This window comes from Amphibalanus amphitrite, unplaced genomic scaffold (assembly GCF_019059575.1).
Source record: "Amphibalanus amphitrite isolate SeventyFive unplaced genomic scaffold, NRLGWU_Aamphi_draft 000418F_arrow, whole genome shotgun sequence".
In the NCBI taxonomy this organism is placed as follows: domain Eukaryota; kingdom Metazoa; phylum Arthropoda; class Thecostraca; order Balanomorpha; family Balanidae; genus Amphibalanus; species Amphibalanus amphitrite.
The window spans coordinates 422,412-442,568 of NW_024881912.1; the positions used below are offsets into that span (position 1 = coordinate 422,412).

The 20,157-nt window shown below is 48.2% G+C and overlaps 2 protein-coding genes across 2 annotated transcripts; one reads left to right on the forward strand and one right to left on the reverse strand.

Annotated features, from left to right (window-relative positions):
* Nucleotides 1-758: 758 nt before the first annotated feature.
* On the reverse strand, nucleotides 759-11,653 carry LOC122391006 (organic cation transporter protein-like). The gene is made up of 12 exons (XM_043384520.1): nucleotides 11,416-11,653; nucleotides 9,452-9,707; nucleotides 9,134-9,271; nucleotides 7,454-7,557; nucleotides 7,012-7,166; nucleotides 6,246-6,414; nucleotides 5,195-5,318; nucleotides 4,311-4,494; nucleotides 3,891-4,019; nucleotides 3,242-3,432; nucleotides 2,789-2,943; nucleotides 759-2,517 (listed from the first exon to the last, which is right to left on the reverse strand). The coding sequence occupies exons 2-12, from the start codon at nucleotides 9,701-9,703 to the stop codon at nucleotides 2,460-2,462; spliced, it is 1,659 nt and encodes a 552-aa protein (XP_043240455.1). The 5' UTR covers nucleotides 9,704-9,707; nucleotides 11,416-11,653; the 3' UTR covers nucleotides 759-2,459.
* A 2,659-nt stretch (nucleotides 11,654-14,312) lies between these two features.
* Nucleotides 14,313-18,247, forward strand: LOC122391007. The gene is made up of 6 exons (XM_043384521.1): nucleotides 14,313-14,712; nucleotides 15,279-15,428; nucleotides 16,264-16,350; nucleotides 16,525-16,659; nucleotides 16,958-17,194; nucleotides 17,407-18,247. Exons 1-6 carry the CDS (start codon nucleotides 14,551-14,553, stop codon nucleotides 17,941-17,943), a joined length of 1,308 nt encoding a protein of 435 aa, XP_043240456.1. The 5' UTR covers nucleotides 14,313-14,550; the 3' UTR covers nucleotides 17,944-18,247.
* Nucleotides 18,248-20,157: the final 1,910 nt, after the last annotated feature.

Below are 20,157 nucleotides of genomic sequence, written 5' to 3' on the forward strand. Positions count from 1 at the left end.
CGTCGTGTACAGAGTTCCGTGCGGGGGGTGTTCCAAATCTTATATAGGCGAAACATATCGAGGAATGAAGAAGAGAATAGACGAACATAAAAGAGACGTTCGAAACCGCAAAGATACAAGCTCTTTCGTTATTCATATAGAGGAACAAAACCATTTACCAAAGTGGAAAGACGCAAAAATTCTATGGAGCGGAAAAGGGAAAAATCGACGAAAACTGATCGAGGCTGCGGTGATTGAATGTTTGCCAAACATCAACTCAAAAAGAGGAGATTACTCATTGGCACCAATTTTGGGTAGAATTTTATGGAGGGAACAGAAAGTTTTGCCACGTGAATAGGTCATAACGTTTGAAATATCAATCTTATCGCTCGCGTTCACCCACATTGAATCGTGTGTGTTCATTATCTGTATTGTATCAATGTATTGATAAAGAAATAATCGAAACGCGTTTACATTGAATACAGATAAGAATTTGATATTGTTTTTCATTAAAGTAAACATTTGTCAAAATGAACAATATACAAAGGACTGAGGTCTTGAAAATTTATCACCGGCCGAGTTTGGTATGTATTTTACTGTATGCCAACGATAAAATAATTGTCTAGACCGAAGCTCTTAGCCGTTTTTTTGAACGAGGCCATCCCAAAATGTTGACTTGGTAATTCGTTTTTGACCGTGGTCACTTTGCTTACACCAGTTATTACCACACCCCTCAGGCTAATGTATTTGAATAGGCTAGGCATACAGTAAACATAATGTTCACACGACTTGTGTGCTGGTTTATTATGAAGTACAAAGCACTACATGACATACAGATGCTACAGCAAAAGTAGAAATAATACATCAGATAACATACAACACAGGCCGTAAGAAGATACCTACACGGTACCTTCTTTACAACATGAGTCAGGAAAAAGTCCTCAACAAGCCATATGACCACTGCTAAGGTAGTAACTCAGCAAATACAGCGCACTACAGTGGTCGAAGTTAACACACTACAATGCAGTGCCATACTAGGTACTGCAAACATACACAGGCGCATATTTACAGTTTCCAGAAATGTGTCAATGAGCACATGGTGTACACGATAAGAAACGCTAGGCGATATGACAGTCTATTCATTTACAGAAATCAGCGACTATTGCCTGACCAGATAAGGGTGTTTGGGTCAAGTTGGGGTAATAGGTACTGGCAGAATGGGCTGATTCCATCCTCCGCTGCTCTCAGGTGACAAGCAGTAAGTAGAGAAGGAAACGTTTCCCGGGTAATCGCGGGGCATGGCGCATGTGGTCACTACCTATCATTTATTGTGAGAGTCTGTGTGGGGTGAAAGGGGACGTGCCTGTTTGGTGGCATAGATCGGAGCAGCCACAGTCGCATGCACTCGGTACGACCGTCCATTCAGTGACAATCAGCGCAGCATATAGGGCATCTGCTAATTCTGGATGACTAGTGACCACACGACGAAAAACCTTTTTATTGCGCTATCAGAATGAAAGTTGAAATACATGTGCATAAAGATATTTCACACATGAGAACGACAGATATGGGAAGGCATTGTTTAGGTGGACGGTTGTTTACCATCTCATGTGGTGATAGTGTAGCCACTGTAGAAAACTGAAGCTCATATTTCAACCGCTTTCATTTTCAACGAGCGACTAACTTATACATTTTTGCACAATGAACGACTTGGATTGATGAGAAGGAACAGTCATGATTACATACAAGATTCAGTACAATTGAGCATAGAAAGGTGTAAAATGGAAAAAGGAGACATGGAAAATCAGGTAAAACACACCATAGCGACGACGTCCAGTTTCGCATTTTTTCCTTGTGATATTATATAAGTAACCAACATTCCGGAGAATGTCCTATTCATTTTCTCTCTTTTGCCTTATTTCAATCAATAACCATTAACCGTGTTTGGAGAACAGACCTTTTTCACACCGGATTGGAAATGGAAGACTTCACTGGGGACGGCTTAGAGGACACAAACATCTGCTGACGGGTCACCCACGTGCTGATCCAGGACTCTACACCACCGAGGCACACATCCACCTGATTGGTCTTTGAAGAGAAGCCCAACTATCAATGCACAATTACCCAGCTGGAGTAGGAGGAGTATTCAGCCGACACTCTCCTCTATATGAGCGAATACTGCTTCTGATTAGCAACATTATGAGGGCTTGGTGGACTGGGACTATCCCTAGAGTTTTCTCTCGTCTCTAGGGACATCGGTAAGTGGTATAACGTCGTAGCAGTTTCAATACTGAATCGTTCCGTTGTCGTCCACGGCGGTCAGTTTGTGTGATCAGTTGAGAGAAGGCGGTAGACTTTGACATCACCGCAGACGATGAGACACCGTGACCAGTGTGTGACGATGGCCGACACAAAGACTCTGGCATCCGTGCTGGTCAGGTCAGTAGTCGTCGCTCCGAACTGGAGGCTCGGAGTGTTGTTTACACCACGACAGGCGCTGGCAGCAGCTCATCCGTTGTCTTTTCTTCTATTTCATCCCTGTTAGGAAGAGGAATTTTGCGAAAGTCAAGTTACATGCATATACGAAGTAAGCGCTTTATAAGAGCTATCTTTTTTATCATTTTTGAATTTATTTACGTACAATGTCAAAATCAGGAAGGTATCCTTTTATGGATGTCCATTCCACAAATATTTTTCCCACTTACTTTAGCTGCAACTTCAACTCCTCTCCCTAATAAGGATACCTATCCAGTTCGACTGTAGCGCATCCCAAAGGTTACAAGTCCCTGGTAACATTTGTGATACCCACCCGGTCTGCTTGCGGCGCCTGCCCTTGCTGACGTCTGCCAGCACCTCTGGCAGGGGCCTGCCGGCGGTCTCTGGTAGCAGCAGCACACTGGCGCCGGACAGAATGGCGGTGAGGCCGAACACCACCACCGGCACCGTCGGGTGGATCGCCTCCTTCTGTCAGACGGGAGCACGACCATCACTGTCAAACATACATTCTCCCTCAGTCAAAATATGAACACATTGGCCTGAATCACAAATCTCTCAAGAAACATCACGGCTAGCTTTTCGTCGTTTTAGCGGCATGCTCGGTAATTACACTTCTCTCTGCGCACGCGGTGGCCCATAATACATAAAAATGTCGACACGCAGGTGCAACTGCAAGTAAAATTGCAAGTACAACTGTAAGTACAACTGCAAGTACAATTGGTCTGAGCTCCAGCATCAGCCATTCCGTCCGCCTCGTGTGTCTCACCAGTAGGTCGAGCAGGGGCGCCAGGATGCCGCCGACCCGCGAGCCCACAGAGCAGGCCGCCAGGCACGTGTTGCGCACGGAGGTCGGAAACAACTCGGCCGTGTAGATGTAGATGGTCGAGAAGGAGGCGGTGATGCAGAAACGGCCCATCATCGCCAGACACACCATCGGCCAGTCGTGGGGAAACGCGCCTAAAAAGACAGAAACACGCCTAAATAGGACAGAATGACCGTGGAGAATTCGTCGGGGCTGTAGAGAGACAGTGGAGAACGTGTCTGGGGGTTTGTATCTTTGTATTAGGACAGTGAGGGAATGCGCCTCGGGTACGGATAAACGGCGGGAGAACACGCTTAAGGCCACAGAGAGATAGTGAGGGCTGAGGAGTGTCCCTGGAGGTAAGATATAACGTTGAAGATAGGACCTCGATCTCATTTCAAAATTTATTACCGTCACAATAATTATCCTGTGGTTTTTAAAGCAAAAACTAATCCCAACGAGAAGGGATCAATGAATATCACAACACACGTACCCATGTAATTAACAGCAATATCGAAAAAACAATACCTATGTACTTATGTGTGTGCACTGTGCAGGTCTCAATGAATAGTTTTATCACACGGTATCGGAGGATCGTGCGCTTCGTTCTGACCCTTGGTGCAGGCCAGAGTGAGGAGGCAGGCGACGCCAGCGCCCAGCATGTTGATACTGATGGGCGCTCGTCGGCCCAGGCGATAGATGGCGTAGGCGCAGCTGAGCAGGGCAGGGACCTCCACCACACCTGGCAACGAGCGACAGTAGATAGTAGTCGTAATGGGAAATGGAAAACCATTCGACATTAAAATTCATTCGATAGCAGTCAAAATCTGAGAGCATAAGTACACAAACGTATGACACGTGCGTCGTGCACATCACTGAGAGGCAGGAAATAAAAACGTAATGTTTAAAAAGTGATATCGATTAAAGCACAACCACGGCGACTACCACTAACAATGTTTTGGAATGTTTGCTATACAAATAAAAAAATGACAAGCCATTGGTCATTGCCATGCATTTCGGAATGTAGGATTACCTCCGAGAGTGGCGTTCAGGTACATGTTGCCTCCGAAGTCGCCCGCGTTCAGCACGATCCCGTAGAACACCATGCTGTTCACGAGCCAGCAGAAAAACAGGCAGAGGAACAGAGCAGCCGTCTTCCCCGCACGGAACACATCCAGAAAGTTCTCAGTCGATGGAGTACTTTTCTCAGACGGAAGCTGAAAATAAAGTGAATGCGGGGTTTGCGTTAGACGGAGATATTAACGTACCGGCGTTGTCATCATTTTTGATGATGTGAGATTGAAAAAAAAATAGTAAGGCTCGCTAATGAAGGCGTGCTTTGAAAATTTTCAATTATTACTGCAATGTTTTTTTAAAGCAATTTTGATAAAATTAAAAAGTACAATTTTTGTTCCAAAAAGTTCACATATGCTTAATGCTACTGATGCTTTTTTATCGACTCCACCTGTTTTGATTAATTATTTTATTCATTTATTCCTTCATTTATTTTTGAGGGTACAATTAAATTAGAAGAGAGGTATTGGTACCAATAACGATTAAGCTACATTGGATAACGGGGACGGATAACACGTCACAGATTTCCTTACATAATACGGTGAATTGGATGTAAATCGTAAGTGAAAAAGAACGCAGATATATCCTCCAAATAGCGAAACACTGGAAGCATCATCCGAAACAATGAACAACGCCAGTACTTTTTTGACGCAGACACATCATTGCTGGTGACGTCTAGATGCTTGTGTTCACATGCAAAAAAAAAAATAAATCCAAATACGCCGAAATGTTCTCTGCATTACGTTACGTTAGTTCTTGACGCAACTATTGCAAAAATAAGACCGTATGAACGAGCTATTTGAAAAATATTACGTAAAAGCGGCATCTGCGTTAATAGCAAACCTCAAGTTCAGGCAATTTCTCCAGAGGCTCCATTTTGTTGAATTTACATATTTGTTCCAATATGTCTCTAGCCTCAGAAACCCTGCCTTTGGACAGCAGCCAGCGCGGGGACTCAGGGACAAGCCTAAGGAAGCAGAAATGGTCATCAACACCAACACGGCCAGCCACACCGCCCACTCGACAGAGCGCCAATCAACATTTGTCCCGCTTCGAACATCATTAAATACCAGCGATCTATCAGCAACAATAGCTCGCAACATTCGCCATACGGTATGACACGGTAAATCTATTCCCAAATTAACATCACGAGGCTCCTATCGATCACCAAAGGCAATTTCAATTGCATAGTGCCTATACTGAAATAGACCGGATTCAGTACGATAGCGTCGACATTAGGAATATATGTGACGTCGCTTGTAACATTTAAAGTTTTTAAACCGTTAAACTGGCAATTACCTTTCGATTACGGCATCAACCGAAAAATATAACGGAAAAATATTTTTGCAATTGTACTGCATTTTTTACAGATCGCATATGCGGTTCCATGGAATGACAACGGAACCAAAAAACGGATCTAGAAGAAATGTCATATTTCGCTGCGCAAGCTTAAAGTGTCGTCTGAGCCTATCAAACACCCGCCTATTCCTACATAATTCGTGTCATCTATGCCTAGTGCAAAAAAGAGCATTATCACAAACTAGCATTTGAAAAGGACGGCTGCAGATTTATGACAAAAAGCACGTACATCTATGTATTCTTCTGACAACATTTACATCTTACAATGAGACAAATAAAACATTTTAAAATTGCAGCATCGTAAAGACTTATTGAATGCACTTTACTAAGCCGAGCTAGTCCTGACATATTTCCGCTGACATAATTGACATTCACCACGCTTCAAACCATCCAATCTTATCGGTAAGAGCCCGCCCGACAAGAGACACAAGACACTCACAGACAGGTACGCTGTTTTGATCCCCGGTTGGGGACCCACAGCGGACAGCAGCACCCCTGCGCTTCCCCTGGGTCAGTCCCGGCCCGGGTCACTCACCAGTAGAAGGACACAAACAGCAGTCCGGGCAGCGAGAGGGCCAGCTGCAGCAGGCGCCAGTCGCGCACCAGGTAGGCCATGCCGCCCATGGTGATGAAGCCGCACGACACGGGCAGGCAGTAGGTGATGCCGAGCAGCGCGCGCCACTGCTCACCGACCAGCTCCATGGCTGTCACCCCGTCAGTCACAGAGCAGAGAGGGGGACAGGTGCCGACAGCACAGGTCAGCGACGGTCTGACGGGCGCACATGTGGTCACCGAGATGCCGGAATCAGGTCCGCCCACAGCCACAAAGGCTATAGCGAACTCCCGTAGGTTAGTCAGACAGCCGCAGGGGTACAAATGGCATTCGCCAATCCCGTCAGGTCGAAATTAACACCCCCAGGTCAATGACAAGATATTCACTAGGCCCAAGGTCATTGCAAGGCTTCGGACATTCAGTATGGCTATGATAAGGCCGATCTAACTACACTTTTTGGCTACCCTTACGTCATGGATGTGGCATGCTTGACCTGCAAATTGGGTAACTACACTTGTAATAACTATAGTCGTGTTAAGACTTGCATGATAAAGATAGGTACGCACAAAAATCGTACCGTGACTTCATGGCACAGTGATGAAAATAACAAGCCATGGAACAAATGATTCGTCGCAAGTTAAAAGCGTTTGAAATATAACAACATATCAAGGTTTTGACTACATCAGTTGAGAGCCAGGTATAAATGTGAGCGCAATGCAGGCCCGTTGCCATGTAGTGTTGTACTCACACATGACGAAGCCGGTGGTGTACATGCCGATTCCGAAGAAGGCAGTGAGGAATCTGAGCAGAAGGAACATCTGGACGGTGGTAGAGGCCATGGTGACCAGCGAACTGAGGCAGTTGAGAGCCAGGCAAAGCAGCAGGGCCGGCCGCCGGCCGTACCTGAGGGGGAACACATCGGCAGGTCACCATCTGACAGGTAGTCAGCCCTCGATTGATCACCAAAGACAGGTCATCGCACGATAGGTCACCACTCGACAGGCTGTCATCCTCGACAAAAGGATGGTAGGTTGCACATTAAAAAAGTATGTACATACATTGTACAGTCTTCACAAACACAAAATTGCAGCCGATTTCATTAACTATTCTGCACACTTTTTTATTATGCAGTGATGTTCAGAGAAACCCGATCAGGTAATTGTGCTTAGCCACATCGCAACAAGTCTCACCTGTCGGCAATTATTCCCCAGGTCATGACGCCGAACATGATGCCCACCATGTAGATGCCCTTTACAATCATCTGAAGCCATTTACGGTCGCAGACCAGGTCAAACTGAAACAGATTTATAACGGTCACACGGTCAGCTTTGGATGTCGAGCAAAGTAAAATTGCTACATATACTATATAATATATGTACCAGTAAAACGCCTTTTGGGCGAAGAACGAGCGAGCGAGATAGTGAGCCCTGCACGTGCGGAAGGGCGAGAGGGTGCTTCCAACGGGCTTGCGCAAAGCACCCTTCTAACCGGTCGCTAGCGGTGTGCCAATTTTGAACGCAATCGACCCAGCCGTTCCTGAGATCTGGAAGCGGCATTCTGCACGTGCGCACGTGCAAACGGGGTCCAAAATGACTTTTGCACGGCACCCTACTAACTGGTCCCCAACCGTGTACCAAATTGCGCAATCGGCCCAGCCGTTCTCGAGATCTGGAAACGCCCCCTGCACGTGCGCACGTGCAGTAGCACCCTAACCGCAACACATGGGAATGCATTGCCTGGTGGGTGCCTACCTGTATGCCAAGTTTCAGCAAAATCGCCCAAGTAATTACCGAGTTACTGAAATGGGAACAAATTTGGCACCTCTTATTGTTGTATTTTGCACGTGCAGTGGGGGTCGCTCACATAGATCAAGAGTGTCCGACCTTTGGTAGAAGGGATGCAGCTACCCTATAAAAATTACCGCAAGACAATCGCTCAAGCCGCTGCTGAGATATGAGCCTCTCAAAATCACTACTTTTGCAAAACAGCTTGAACACCCTTGACTTTTCACGTGGCACGTGCCACGACGGTCACCGAGATGTATCAAAAGTAGTCAATTGCGGGGTAGAAGGGATGGGGCTACCCAACAAAAAAGACCGCAGGCCAATCGGTCCAGCGGTTGCTGAGATATAAGCCTCTCAAAAGCGTTACAGGCCGGGCCGGGCCGGGCCGGGCCGCTCATACTGAGATTTTTCCGTTATATTGAAAAGACTCACTTCGCTCGCTGCGCTCGCTCGCTCGTAACAAAGGAACGTTGTGATGAAACGGCGGTAATTTCAATTAAAATCTACATTTTTTTCTTTAAAAATTATACGTAAAATACTCAACGGCTCTTGCACCCTAGTTTGATAAATATGATAACCTTATGCTAGTTCATCCACAACTATAGATCTGGCCTCACAGTTGTCATGGGTATGGTTCAAAATATTGAACGTAATCGCTATCCCTCTGTCCTCTGTATTGTGATCCGTAATGTTCCCTGTGTGGGACTTACTTATGACGGTGATATCAAGAACAAATTATGGCAAATCATGTGATCAATGATAATTGTCTCTTATCTACGTAAACGCTACTTTGATTGCAAATGAAGGCACATATATATTGTTACAATATCTATTTCCGTGTTCATCAAATGCCACGTCGCCAGCACTGCGAACCCATTCACCTGAGATCCAGGTCATGCATTCAATGACTCGTCGGCGTTCTGTATATTGACCGGGTGCTGCCATAACACGCCATGTGAGTCGGGGAGGAGCTTAGCCATGTACCTGGTGACGTTTTCCGAGTGCCGATCAATAGTCAAAGTCCGGGGTGCGGCCAGCAGGCAGGGGCAGCCGGGGCTGGTCGGTGGGTAGGTGCGGGGAGCTCACCTCAATCACGAGGGTGCTGGTGTACTCGGTAGTGTCGTACTGCCAAGTACTGCAGGACATCGTGGCGTTGGTATCTGGAACTATGGCGTCTATGGGCTGGGAGAACACCAGACACTGGGACTTGACTCTCTCACCGTCCTGCGAAGAAAAAACGTTAACATTCAGCTTTACACTGGAATGTCAATAGTCACATTGAAAGTTTGTTCAGATGAATTAGCTTCAAATTGAAGTAAGAAAAATGCTAATACACGCATCAATGTCCTTCCTTTTACTTGCTATTTTTAGGGTCATCAACCATTTTTTGAATAGTCATCATACCCTGAGTTCGTGCGGCACTCCGAGGGCTCGCCACTGGCGCGGGCTGCAGCGGGTGTCACCACTGGTGCCGGTGGTGTCGGCGCAGTGGTGCCCCGGGGGCGGCGCGCACCAGTGCTCGGTGGCCGGCGCCAGGAACACGACCGACAGGATCTGCCAGGCGCAGAGCACTCCCGACAGCGAGAGCAGCACCGACTGCCGCACCTGCCAGCGACCGATACCTCCCAGCGTGCGCACCACCTCGTCCTCCGACATGGTCCTGGAACAGAGGTCACCGCAGACATCATCAAAGCGGTCAGGAGCCTACAGCAGACAGCAGGCAGTGGCTGGTGACAAACAGAAGTTATTCTCTGGTCACTGCCACTGGTGATAGTTGGAATACGGCAGAGCTTTCTGGGTAACCAGCATCAGACACTTATGATGTCTCGGCAAAGTCATCGGACAGCGGTTGTTTGTTGACCATGACCATATCAACAGATCATATCAACAAACAATGCTAGATTATAGTAACGGTATGGAGCATGAAGTCAATCGACTGGACATACGACAGGCTTTGTTTGGTAAATATCACAGTGTCTCCTAACGTGGCCGAGATGACACTGGGGACATCGGCATCACCCCGGTCGGTATTTATACCCGGATGTCACTGACTAATGGCGATCCTCTCAGTGACCCGACACGGCTCCGGGCACAATCGGGGTCAAAGACCAGCCAACACCCACGACCACTGACGTCAGATGGGCTCAGAGGGCTGTCTGTCGGTTGGAGGGAACCTGATCCAGTACTGGTGTCTTCTGGCACAGATATTCAGATTGGCACACACAACACAAAGAGCACAGTGCGGAGTCCACACAGCTCACCGCGGCCCGAGCCCCACCGACCCGCGACCCGAGCCCCACCGACCCCGCCGCCCGCCGCCCGCCGACTGACCCACGCCGGTAGCGTGACCTCGACCCCAGGTCACCGGTCACTGTAACCACTGACAGACGCATGTCGCCAGATCGTCAGACTGACTAAATAAATCCGAACGCACCAGAACTCGATTCGGGCCGCTCCGGAATGGGCCGTGGATTGTCACTCATTGCGGAGCGCACTCCACTTAGGCAAGGCGCCAGCGGCCAGTCGGCATTCTCTTCTCCGTGCCATCACTGACTAACACGCACAGAATCTCACACCGGAATGGGGGCTAGCTGCATCCCTTCGATGTATTGTTTTCACGACAAAGTAATGGAAATCCTATGAAAACAAGAGCACGTAAGAAATGCGATAGCTATACCTACAAATTAATGCGCAACCTATAACTAATACGCAACCACGTAGAAAGTGAGTCCCATCGCTGGACACAAAGTTAAGTAGATATAAAATTTTCAATGCTTGTGTAAATTTTCAAGTTTCAAGCAGATCAGTGGCGGATCCAGGGGGGGCAAAATGGGCATTTGCCCCCCCCCCTCCCCCCAAAGGCATGATTTTAACATTACGCCTATGGACGATGCATGGAAAGAATCGATAAATTGTTCAGGTTTGCCCCCCCCCCCCCCAAAAAAAAAACTGAGCTGGATCCGCCTCTGAAGCATATCGCGTGTGAATGCAGTAGCAGACAGGTCGAAAAATTCAAACGACAAGCAAGCTAACAAACAAGCGAACAAACTATCACAGGGGCAGAGAGAAGAACTGATGGACGGTGAATCAGAATGGAAAAATAAATATTTCTATAGATGGAAAGATAAATGCTAGACAGAAGATAAGAAGACAGATTGATAACAGAAAGACAGGTATTTTGCATGTTACAATTAAAAGGCGCAAAATAACCTGATGAGACGCATTTTTACAAACTTAGCAATAATCTAAAAACAATCTAAGAGCTCAGAGATATCAGAATCGATACCAGATATCAGAAAACACCCAATCTGATAACTTATCCACCTTTAGCCTGCCAGCCCCGTGACTGGGACGGTTGTGGCGCCCACCTTGTCCGCGGTGCTGGCTGTGACTCGGCTGACGACTCTGACCGTCTCTGTGGCGACACGCCCGTCTCTGTCGCCGTCTGCCGCGACACGTCCCGGTCCCGCTCTCCGCGCTGCTTTGTTGACAACGCCACCGACGCTGCTGAGGGCGGGGGGGTCAGGGGGAGGCAGCAGGTCAGCCGGTACGGACCAGCTGATGGGAGCTCGCCGTCTCGCCCGGCAGCTGGGAGGGCGCCAGCGCGGCCACCCTCGGGCGCCCTCGGCCGCCGCCGGGTCGATGCAGGGGCGCCTGCGCCCAGAGCCGGCGAGCAGCGGGCGCTCGCGTGACCGGCGACCTGCCAGCCTCTCTCTCCCGGCGGAGAGGCAGAGGCTGGGAGCATCAGTGATGCACCGCACACAAACAGCCTTGTTAGATAGGGGGGACGGGATTTTGTCTGAGTTGCAATTACCATGCCAATGCTAATAACAATGACAATATGATGGACGCAACATATACTTATATTGAGTATGTTATGATAAAATCACTAGCCCTTCATATTGATACGTTTTTACTACATAGCAACGGGTGTTTGTTGATCATCCATATTCCATAACACACAATAGAAGCGCCTGTGGTCATAAAAGCCGTTTTCACGACGGCCATCTGGTTCACATTTGGTGCACATCTGGTGCAGCTTAGGTGCAGATTTGGTTAAATTAGGTTCAGTGTGTCTCTAAGTAGCTTTCAGCTAGGGTTGCACTAATTGCTTATATGCCTGCTTTGTCATATTATCAGAGAGTATCATCGATTTAAAGCAGGGGTGCGGAGCCGGAGCCGGAACTGGAGCCGGAGCCGCCGGAGCCGGCATATTTTGCCCGGAGCCGGAGCCGGAGCCGGAGACGTTAAACAATATAGCCCGGAGCCGGAGCCGGAGCCGTCAAAAAAGGTGACGGCTCCGGCTCCTTTTTTGAAGAGGAAACATTTATTGACCTAATTCGATTTGACAGTACAAGGCAGTAAAACATGTGGTATTCATAATATGAAAGTAGCCAAGGCCCTAAAAACAAAAAAGCCTTGTAATGCAAATACAGAAGCAACGTGTATCAATCCTATTGTCTTTTTTCTTCCAACCGTGTTTAATTGCATAGGGTATGTACTGAGTACTGGAGCCGGAGCCGCCGGAGCCGCACCATTTTTTTCGGACCGGAGCCGGAGCCGGAGTCGCCATGACATTTCAACCGGAGCCGGAGCCGGAGCCGAAGCCGATTTTTGTTATCCGGAGCCGGAGCCGGAGCCGGAGCCGTCTGAAATTTCCACGGCTCCGCATCTCTGATTTAAACACTGAAATAAATTCATAGAATAAAGACATTTGCTGTTAAAGAGATTAGGTGCAGATTTGGTCAAATTAGGTGCACTCGCCGGATAGCCCGTCAAGAAAACGGCTAATATGATCTGTGAGGTATATAAGTACATGCTCCTAAATATGCTTCTTTACTGTGCAGGTGTATAACTATTGACATATAGCTATTGACAGCCATATTTTATATCGTAAAGTGTCTGCCACGCTAACGGTTCTTGAAAGTGAATTACTATTCCTCCGTGCTGCAACATAGGGTGTAAAATGTCCAAGTCGAAAAAAAATAAAATTAATTCAACAGCACACGGCAGAGCTGGACCCCGACGTAGAGCCAACCGTGCAATCCAGATGAAACCGGAACGAACCGGCTGAGTAAATGAGTCTGGCTTGCAGCCATTCGGGGAAGTTTTCACATCATGCAGAAACGGTGATCTAAGGTGCAACACGTTATCTTTGTTTATCTTTCCGCCCATCGTGTCGGCGCTCGTTCCATGCGGCGAGGCAGCTGCCAGCAGTCGGCAGCCATGCACTGACAGAACAGAGAAAGGTCGCGGGGTCAGTGTCCTGCAGCACAGGGGGCTGGGGAGAGCGGAGACAGCCGTTACCAGGCCAGGGACCCAGAGACCTCTTGTCCTCCCAGACAACTGTGAGCTCACTGTGCCTTATTTTATCCGTATAAATGAGCACACAGGATACACAGATGATGCAAGCTATATTTGTCACAATAATTAGTACAAATACCACAGCAATAAATGAGGCGATAAAAGCACACATAAGAGGGTTAGCTGGGTTCATTTCTTGTACAGTTCTCGTAGAAACTAATGCATTCAAAATAAGTGGACATACTTACGATAAACAACAGTGTAGCAGTACCTAAAAGCATTTAACCTTCCTGCAAAACCACCGGTGTGGGCGTGTTTCATGTTTAGTTTCCTCCAAGGCGCTGAGAATCACAAACACTTTTTGAAGATGTATGTTGGTCATATTTTTCAGTATCCACATGGTGTCATGCAAAAATAAAATTATCCAAGCCTGTCAGCCGGTACGATTTCCACGACTGCAGTCTTTTAGCATATTTTGAGAGCTTTTTCGCTTCATGGAATGACAACTTATGCCTACTGTGAGCATTTCTCATCTATGAATACAAGATTTATTGGAGATAAATGCAACGTTTTAAGCGGCGTGCCTCCAAATGATTACCCATTGCTTCTCTTCTGTGTTGAAGCTGGATAAGGTAATGTGACTAGACATTCTGAAAAGAGCAGATGCAGGCAAGCCCGGTCAGCGAATCGCAAAAGGCCTGTCTGTCTGTAAGAATCGACACTTTGGCTTACGCGCAACGAACTGTTCATCTTATCATCCGACATGAAGCAAGTATAGTAACGAAGCTTGCTCGAGTCCCAGTGCATTCAATTCCCACGCTATAGTCATACCGAAAACAAACCTCATTTGAGTATCGTAGAGACCCGCACTTCTGCAGGTAGTTGTAAGTAATTTCGATTTGTAGCAGGTTTCTTGCAGCAGAAAGCACGTGTTATTGAGAACTGAAGCAAAAATAAATCAGGAGAAAATGGATTATTTCGAATCAATGTGACTTTATTTTTCGGCATTACACCTGAAAGTCCCTTAAACATTAAATTCTTTGTTTTCCTCAAGCGTACAGTCTTATCGAACATTCATCGGAAATCTTCGACATATTTTCAAATAAATGTGACCATTTCATTTCCTAAACACTACATGCATCGTCATGACTGTCTAAACACGCCCTGTGATTAATCTTTGCTCAAAAAGGCAGCACAGCATGAGTTGTCGCTATAAAGGCAAAAAGAGTCCAAATGACTTCGCTCGACTGCACCAAAAGCTGGCCAGAATTGAAAAGGACCTCCAAGATGCTGCATCAAACGTGACAAGGGCAGACCCTCGTGATGAAGAAATGTCCGTTGACACCATGCTTAGGGAGAAGGTGAGCTGAGGCCTCTTGCACCAAACTACCTAGCTAGGTAAAATCGAAAAATCGGTTTAAGAATAAGCTAATCTAACGGTGGTAAATTTGTTTGCAATAGCCCAATACATAACCCTACAGGTGCTTGGTAAATTTGACACGCAAATTGTCACATTTGAGTCTTGGATTGGGTGTACGATGCAAAATAATCCAAGCATTGGTGCAAGAGGATTTTGGTGCAAGAGGCCTCTGTGCGCTTTGCTTTGCTCGTTTAAATGATGTTTCTGTAAAATGTATTCCTGTCAACGTGTCTTGTGAGCCGCTGAACAAGAGTGGGTTAAGAGTAGTTGGAGGTGGACAGGTTTGCGGGATGTCAACCAACTTAGCAACTTTTTCAGCCATGCTAGCTCAACTACTGCTCAAACGAGCTAGCCATACCTTGAAGCATCAGGACAGTCAAAGTGATCATGACTGAGGAAAGTTTGTAGGAATGCATTAAATCGTCCGTTGCCCACTGACACACCGTGACACAAGCCCAAAGTCTGCCGTCCCCGTATCTGACACCAGTCGTGGTGTGTGTACGGCAGCGGAGCATGGAGGAGCGCCTGGACCAGATGCAGTCGGAGCTGGAGCGACTCGAGTGTTACGCCGCCGACGGCACGTCCGATTACGGCCGGGAGCCGTTCAGAACATCGTCACCCGGAGAGCTGGCCAAGCCGCGCTCCCGACCGGCCAAGGTAGTGATGGCGACTGACGCAGGTGCACTATGTACTCTCAGGTCAGATACCTGCCGCGCTCCCGACCGGCCAAGGTAGCGGCTGTGACTTGTGCAGGTAGCCTGGCATCACTTTCACGTCAGATACCTGCCGTTCAGGGGTCAGGCCGGGTATAACAGGTCAGACCTAATCGAGCGTAAGTTTTGCCCGAGAATAACGTAGGAGAAATATATCCTCATTTTCTGCGGTCTTCCACAGTAGTTTTCAGGAGATGTCTGCATTAGAATGAGCAAGTCAGCTGTTCCTTACGCCACTAACTAGGCCCTTCAGGTATGAGATGCCCTGCGAATCTCACGGTGCTAGAGCGGCACAGTGCGGGCAGTGGGCGCGGTATTGGCCTTGGTGAGATAGCGTGGCACAGCCAGCGTTCATGGGCACACCCAGCGCCAGGTGTGCTGTTCCCAGCTCGATGTTTGAATAGATAGACGCAACGATCGCACACGGAGCACGTGTTTTATACGCACGAGTCTAGATGTGATGCAAAAAAAAAAAGAATTATTGGTTTTGCCGAAGGTTGGGATTTCAACCACTCGTAACATGTCAAAGTAGATAAGCGGAACTATTATACAACCTACGTTTGTATGTATGCATTACCATCATGGACAATGCGTGGCGTGGCAATTATACAGTCCATGTAATGTATGTGATTGTGATTACAAAACAGCGCAAGGGAGCTGGCACAAAACAGACCGAAGTTCAGACACATGCAGCATTGCTGACTGTTGCTGACAAACTTTAAGCGACTTTCCAATAATGTTGTTCAGTGTTCACTGTGTGATACGATGTCATGTTTCAGCGGAGTCGGGTCGCGCCTCCCCGCCGCCGCTCCGCTGACACCTGCCGCTGTCGCTGTAACAGTTTCTTCTCCAGCACACGGAGTCAGGTAAGGGAAGAAAGGAAAAAAAAACATTATCGAAACAGAAATGTGTGATAGAAGCTCGTTTACTAAATGACATGTGCAATATGCATTAAAAAGACTAGCGGGGAGCGATTTATTAAATCACGCTAAGCGAGGATTAGCATGAAATAAGATTGAACCACGTTGTTTTCGTTTCAGCCGGCGTTTGAGTCTGACCGTCAGCTACAGCAGCTGCAGCAGGACCTAGCCGAGGCCACCGGACAAAAACAAACCATGCAAGAGAGGATCTACGAGCTGGAGGAAACGCAGAAACAAAACGAAAACGATCAAGAGGTAAGCAGACTCGTTCAGTCGCCAACGTTCATACGCCATGACTATCAGTTATGAGTTAGGACATAGTTATATGGTTTGATTCGCATCAGTAGGCGTCTTCTGTCTTTGTCGTATTATTTTTGCTGAGATTCATTGATCATTTTAATACGTTTTGGCAGCTCATCCATAATCATTTAAATAATTAATAATGCATTACTTTGTCTGTCATTGCTAAAAAATCGGCGACCTCACGTAAATGTAAGGAAATAATGACATTTCCACTCACAGCTCCCTTTATAAGCCGTCACCCATTTTTCAGGAGATCCGCAGTATGCTGGAGCAGGAGCGGGAGCGGATGGAGCAGATGGAGCAGGAGAACGGCGACCTGCGGGAGACGATCCAGCGACTGGAGCTGGACCTCTCCAACCTGCCCGTCGGCGACTGCGGCATGATGCGCGAGGCCTCCGTCCAGATCACGCAGCTGCTGCAGACACTCAACGAGGACATGGTCAAGGCGCCCGAGCTCTGCACCCGACTCCGGATGGCCGCACAACAGGTCAGATCCGGGCGCTGCGCGGCTAGTGTCTGTGCGCCACATAGCTCTGTGTAACCGACAGCACAACACGTTAGATAGTCCTAGTGGAGTTAAAAATGATCTCTTCATAAACAATAAAATATCGTCCATATTATCAGACTCTCTAGCATAATGTCATCATTGAAATGTGTCGTTTGTCTCTCAGCTCCTCTGCCCGCTGTCCTCTCCCGCAGATAATTGACGTGGAGAAGCGGTGCGCCAACGAGCGGGGCGCCCGCTCCATGGACCAGCAGGAGGTGCAGTTTCTGCGCAACGAGAACCAGCGCTTGCGCGAGGTGGCGTTCCGAGCTAACCTGAGCGCCTTCCAGGCCACCGTCTCCGTCCCGCAGGCGCAGATGATGGGCATGCCCATGTACGGCATGCCCGGCCAGATGCAGCCGGGCATGGCTCCCGGTATGGGTATGGGTATGGGTATCGGCGCGGCGCCCAGCTACATTGACCCGTACGCCGGCGGGTTCGGGTCCCAGAGCATGGGCGCCACCCAGCAGCCGCGCAAGAGCGTCTTCCAGCGAGTGTTTGGCAAGAAGGAGTCGGTGGACCCAGGTCCGGCGACGCTGCAGTTCCAGGACGGCAGCACGGTTCAGTTCGACCCGGCCATGACCATGCAGCAGCAGCGGCTCTCGATGGCGCTGCAGGAGCCGACCGAGGACGGCACTAAGCGACTGGCCATGCTGAACCAGGACAAACGCAGGGGCTGCTGCCCGCGCTGAGCGCACCGGGGATGAAACATATCTACTGCGGAACGGGGAAACGGATGGGAACAGGGAACGAAACGTACAGGAAACTGAAAATGTCACTCTGTTCTTATAGTTTACATTTTATCTGTACCAGATTGTCCAACATATCAGACGTCCCAGAATACAAATTGAAAGTATTTATGTCATTATGTTATGCATAATCCTTTGAATGTGTTAAGTTTGAAGTACATTCTGTTACTTTATGGTGCATTGTTTTCTGTTTCTTTTCCATTGCAATTGTAATGCAAAGTACTGCAAATATAGAAACTGCAGTAAATTGTCATTCTGAGTAAAAACTGAACTGGTAGGATCTACGCAAAACGGTGCTTATGTCATAATGGCGATATAATTAGTTGTCGGGAAAATCATCGAAAAATTATACGAATTTCATTCTTCAAGAACTATGGAGGTAATGGCCGTAGCAAATTAGTAGCCGGAGTTCATAGAGAGGTGTTACAATTCATTGCCGCTAGAGTGTATTGCAATTGACTGTGACGGGCCTCACAGAAGTGCAGAATAGAATATAAAGCGGGTCATAGTTTTCTATGTTGCACATCTTTCTGTCTCAAGAGTCGAGAGCGCAGAGTTGAGTGCTTTATTCTCTAACATATCACTAGCAGTAAACCATACAAACCAGTATAACGCCTTTTGGGGCGACTAACGGAGCGAGCGAGAGGGTGGGCCTTGCACGTGCGAAATTGCGAGGGGGTACCTACCTCCAACTGACTTGTGCACGGCACCCTACTAACCGGTCTCTAGCGACGTGCCAAATTTGGGCACAATCGGCCCAGTCGTTCTCGAGATCTGGAAGCGGCACCCTGCACGTGCGCACGTGCAAAATGGGTCCCAACTGACTTGTGCACGGCACCCTACTAACCGGTCCCTAACTGTGTACCAAATTGGAGCGCAATCGGTCGAGCCGTTCTCGAGATCTGGAAACGACCCCTGCAGTCACGTGCGCACGTGCAGCAGCACCCCAACTCTGGCACATGGATATGCAGTGCCTAGTGGGTGCCTACCTACATGCCAACTTTCAGCGCAATCGGCCAATTAGTTACCGAGATATTGCAACAATTACAAAACGGACACCTCTTCGTTTTGCACGTGGCACGTGCATAAGGGGTCACCCACATGCATCGGGAATAGTCCAATACTTGGTAGAAGGAATAAAGCTACCCTACAAAAATTACCGCATGTAAATCAGTCAAGTGGTTGCTGAGATATAAGCGTCGCAGAATCGTGACATCTAGGAGATTTTTGCAGATATCTTTTTGATTTGCGAAAATGACCAACCTAACGGTATGCCAATCGTTGATAAATTATTATCTTGCTGCGGCCGGGCGCTTATTTGCGGTGTTTGCGTTTGGCGGCTGGCGGGCGACTTTTAGTCGTTTTCGGTTAGCAGTTAGCGTCGGTGCGGTGCGGGCGGTTTTATTTTTTCGGCGTTTCGGCGTTTTTTTTTGTGTGGTTTGCGGCGGTCGGGCGATTTTTTTTTCGCCGTTTGCGTTGGCGTTTCGGGCGTGCGTTTTGCACGTTTTGCGGTGTGTACGTTTTGCGGCGGGCGGGCGTTTTGTGTTTTTTTGAGGTGTTTGTCTTTTGCGGCGGGCGGGCGGGCGGTTGATGCGGGCGGTTTTCTTTTTTGCGTCGTTTGCGGTGTTAACTTTGTTTGCGGTTGGCGGCCGCTTTTTTGTTTTTTTTTCGGTGTTTGCTTTTGGCGGCGGGCGGGCGATTTTTAGGCGTTTTCGTTTGGCGGTTAGCGGGCGTGCGATGCGGGCGGTTTTATTGTTTTGCGGCGTTTTTGCGTTTTTTTATTTGCGGTTTGCGGCGGGCGGGCGTTTGTTTATTTTTTGCGACCTTTGCGTTGGCGTTTCGGGCGTGCGTTTTGCGCGTTTTGTGGTGTTTGCGTTTTGCGGCGGGCGGGCGTTTTTCACAATTCAAAGTCCAAACCTTCGGGCCACAGCGCTCCTCGAAAAGCGCTGCCCTCGAGTAAGCGTCGCAGAATCGTGACCACGGCCGGCCGGCAGGCCGGCCGGCCGCTCATACTCAGAAATTTCCGTTATTCTACGTAAGACTCCGCTCGCTTCGCTCGCTCCGTAAAAAGCGTCTCCAAGATAAGAGACGGACAGAGCCCATACAAAAAGCCTGGTGGCGGTGCGGTCGCCATGAGCAGCGGAACTGCGTCACCGC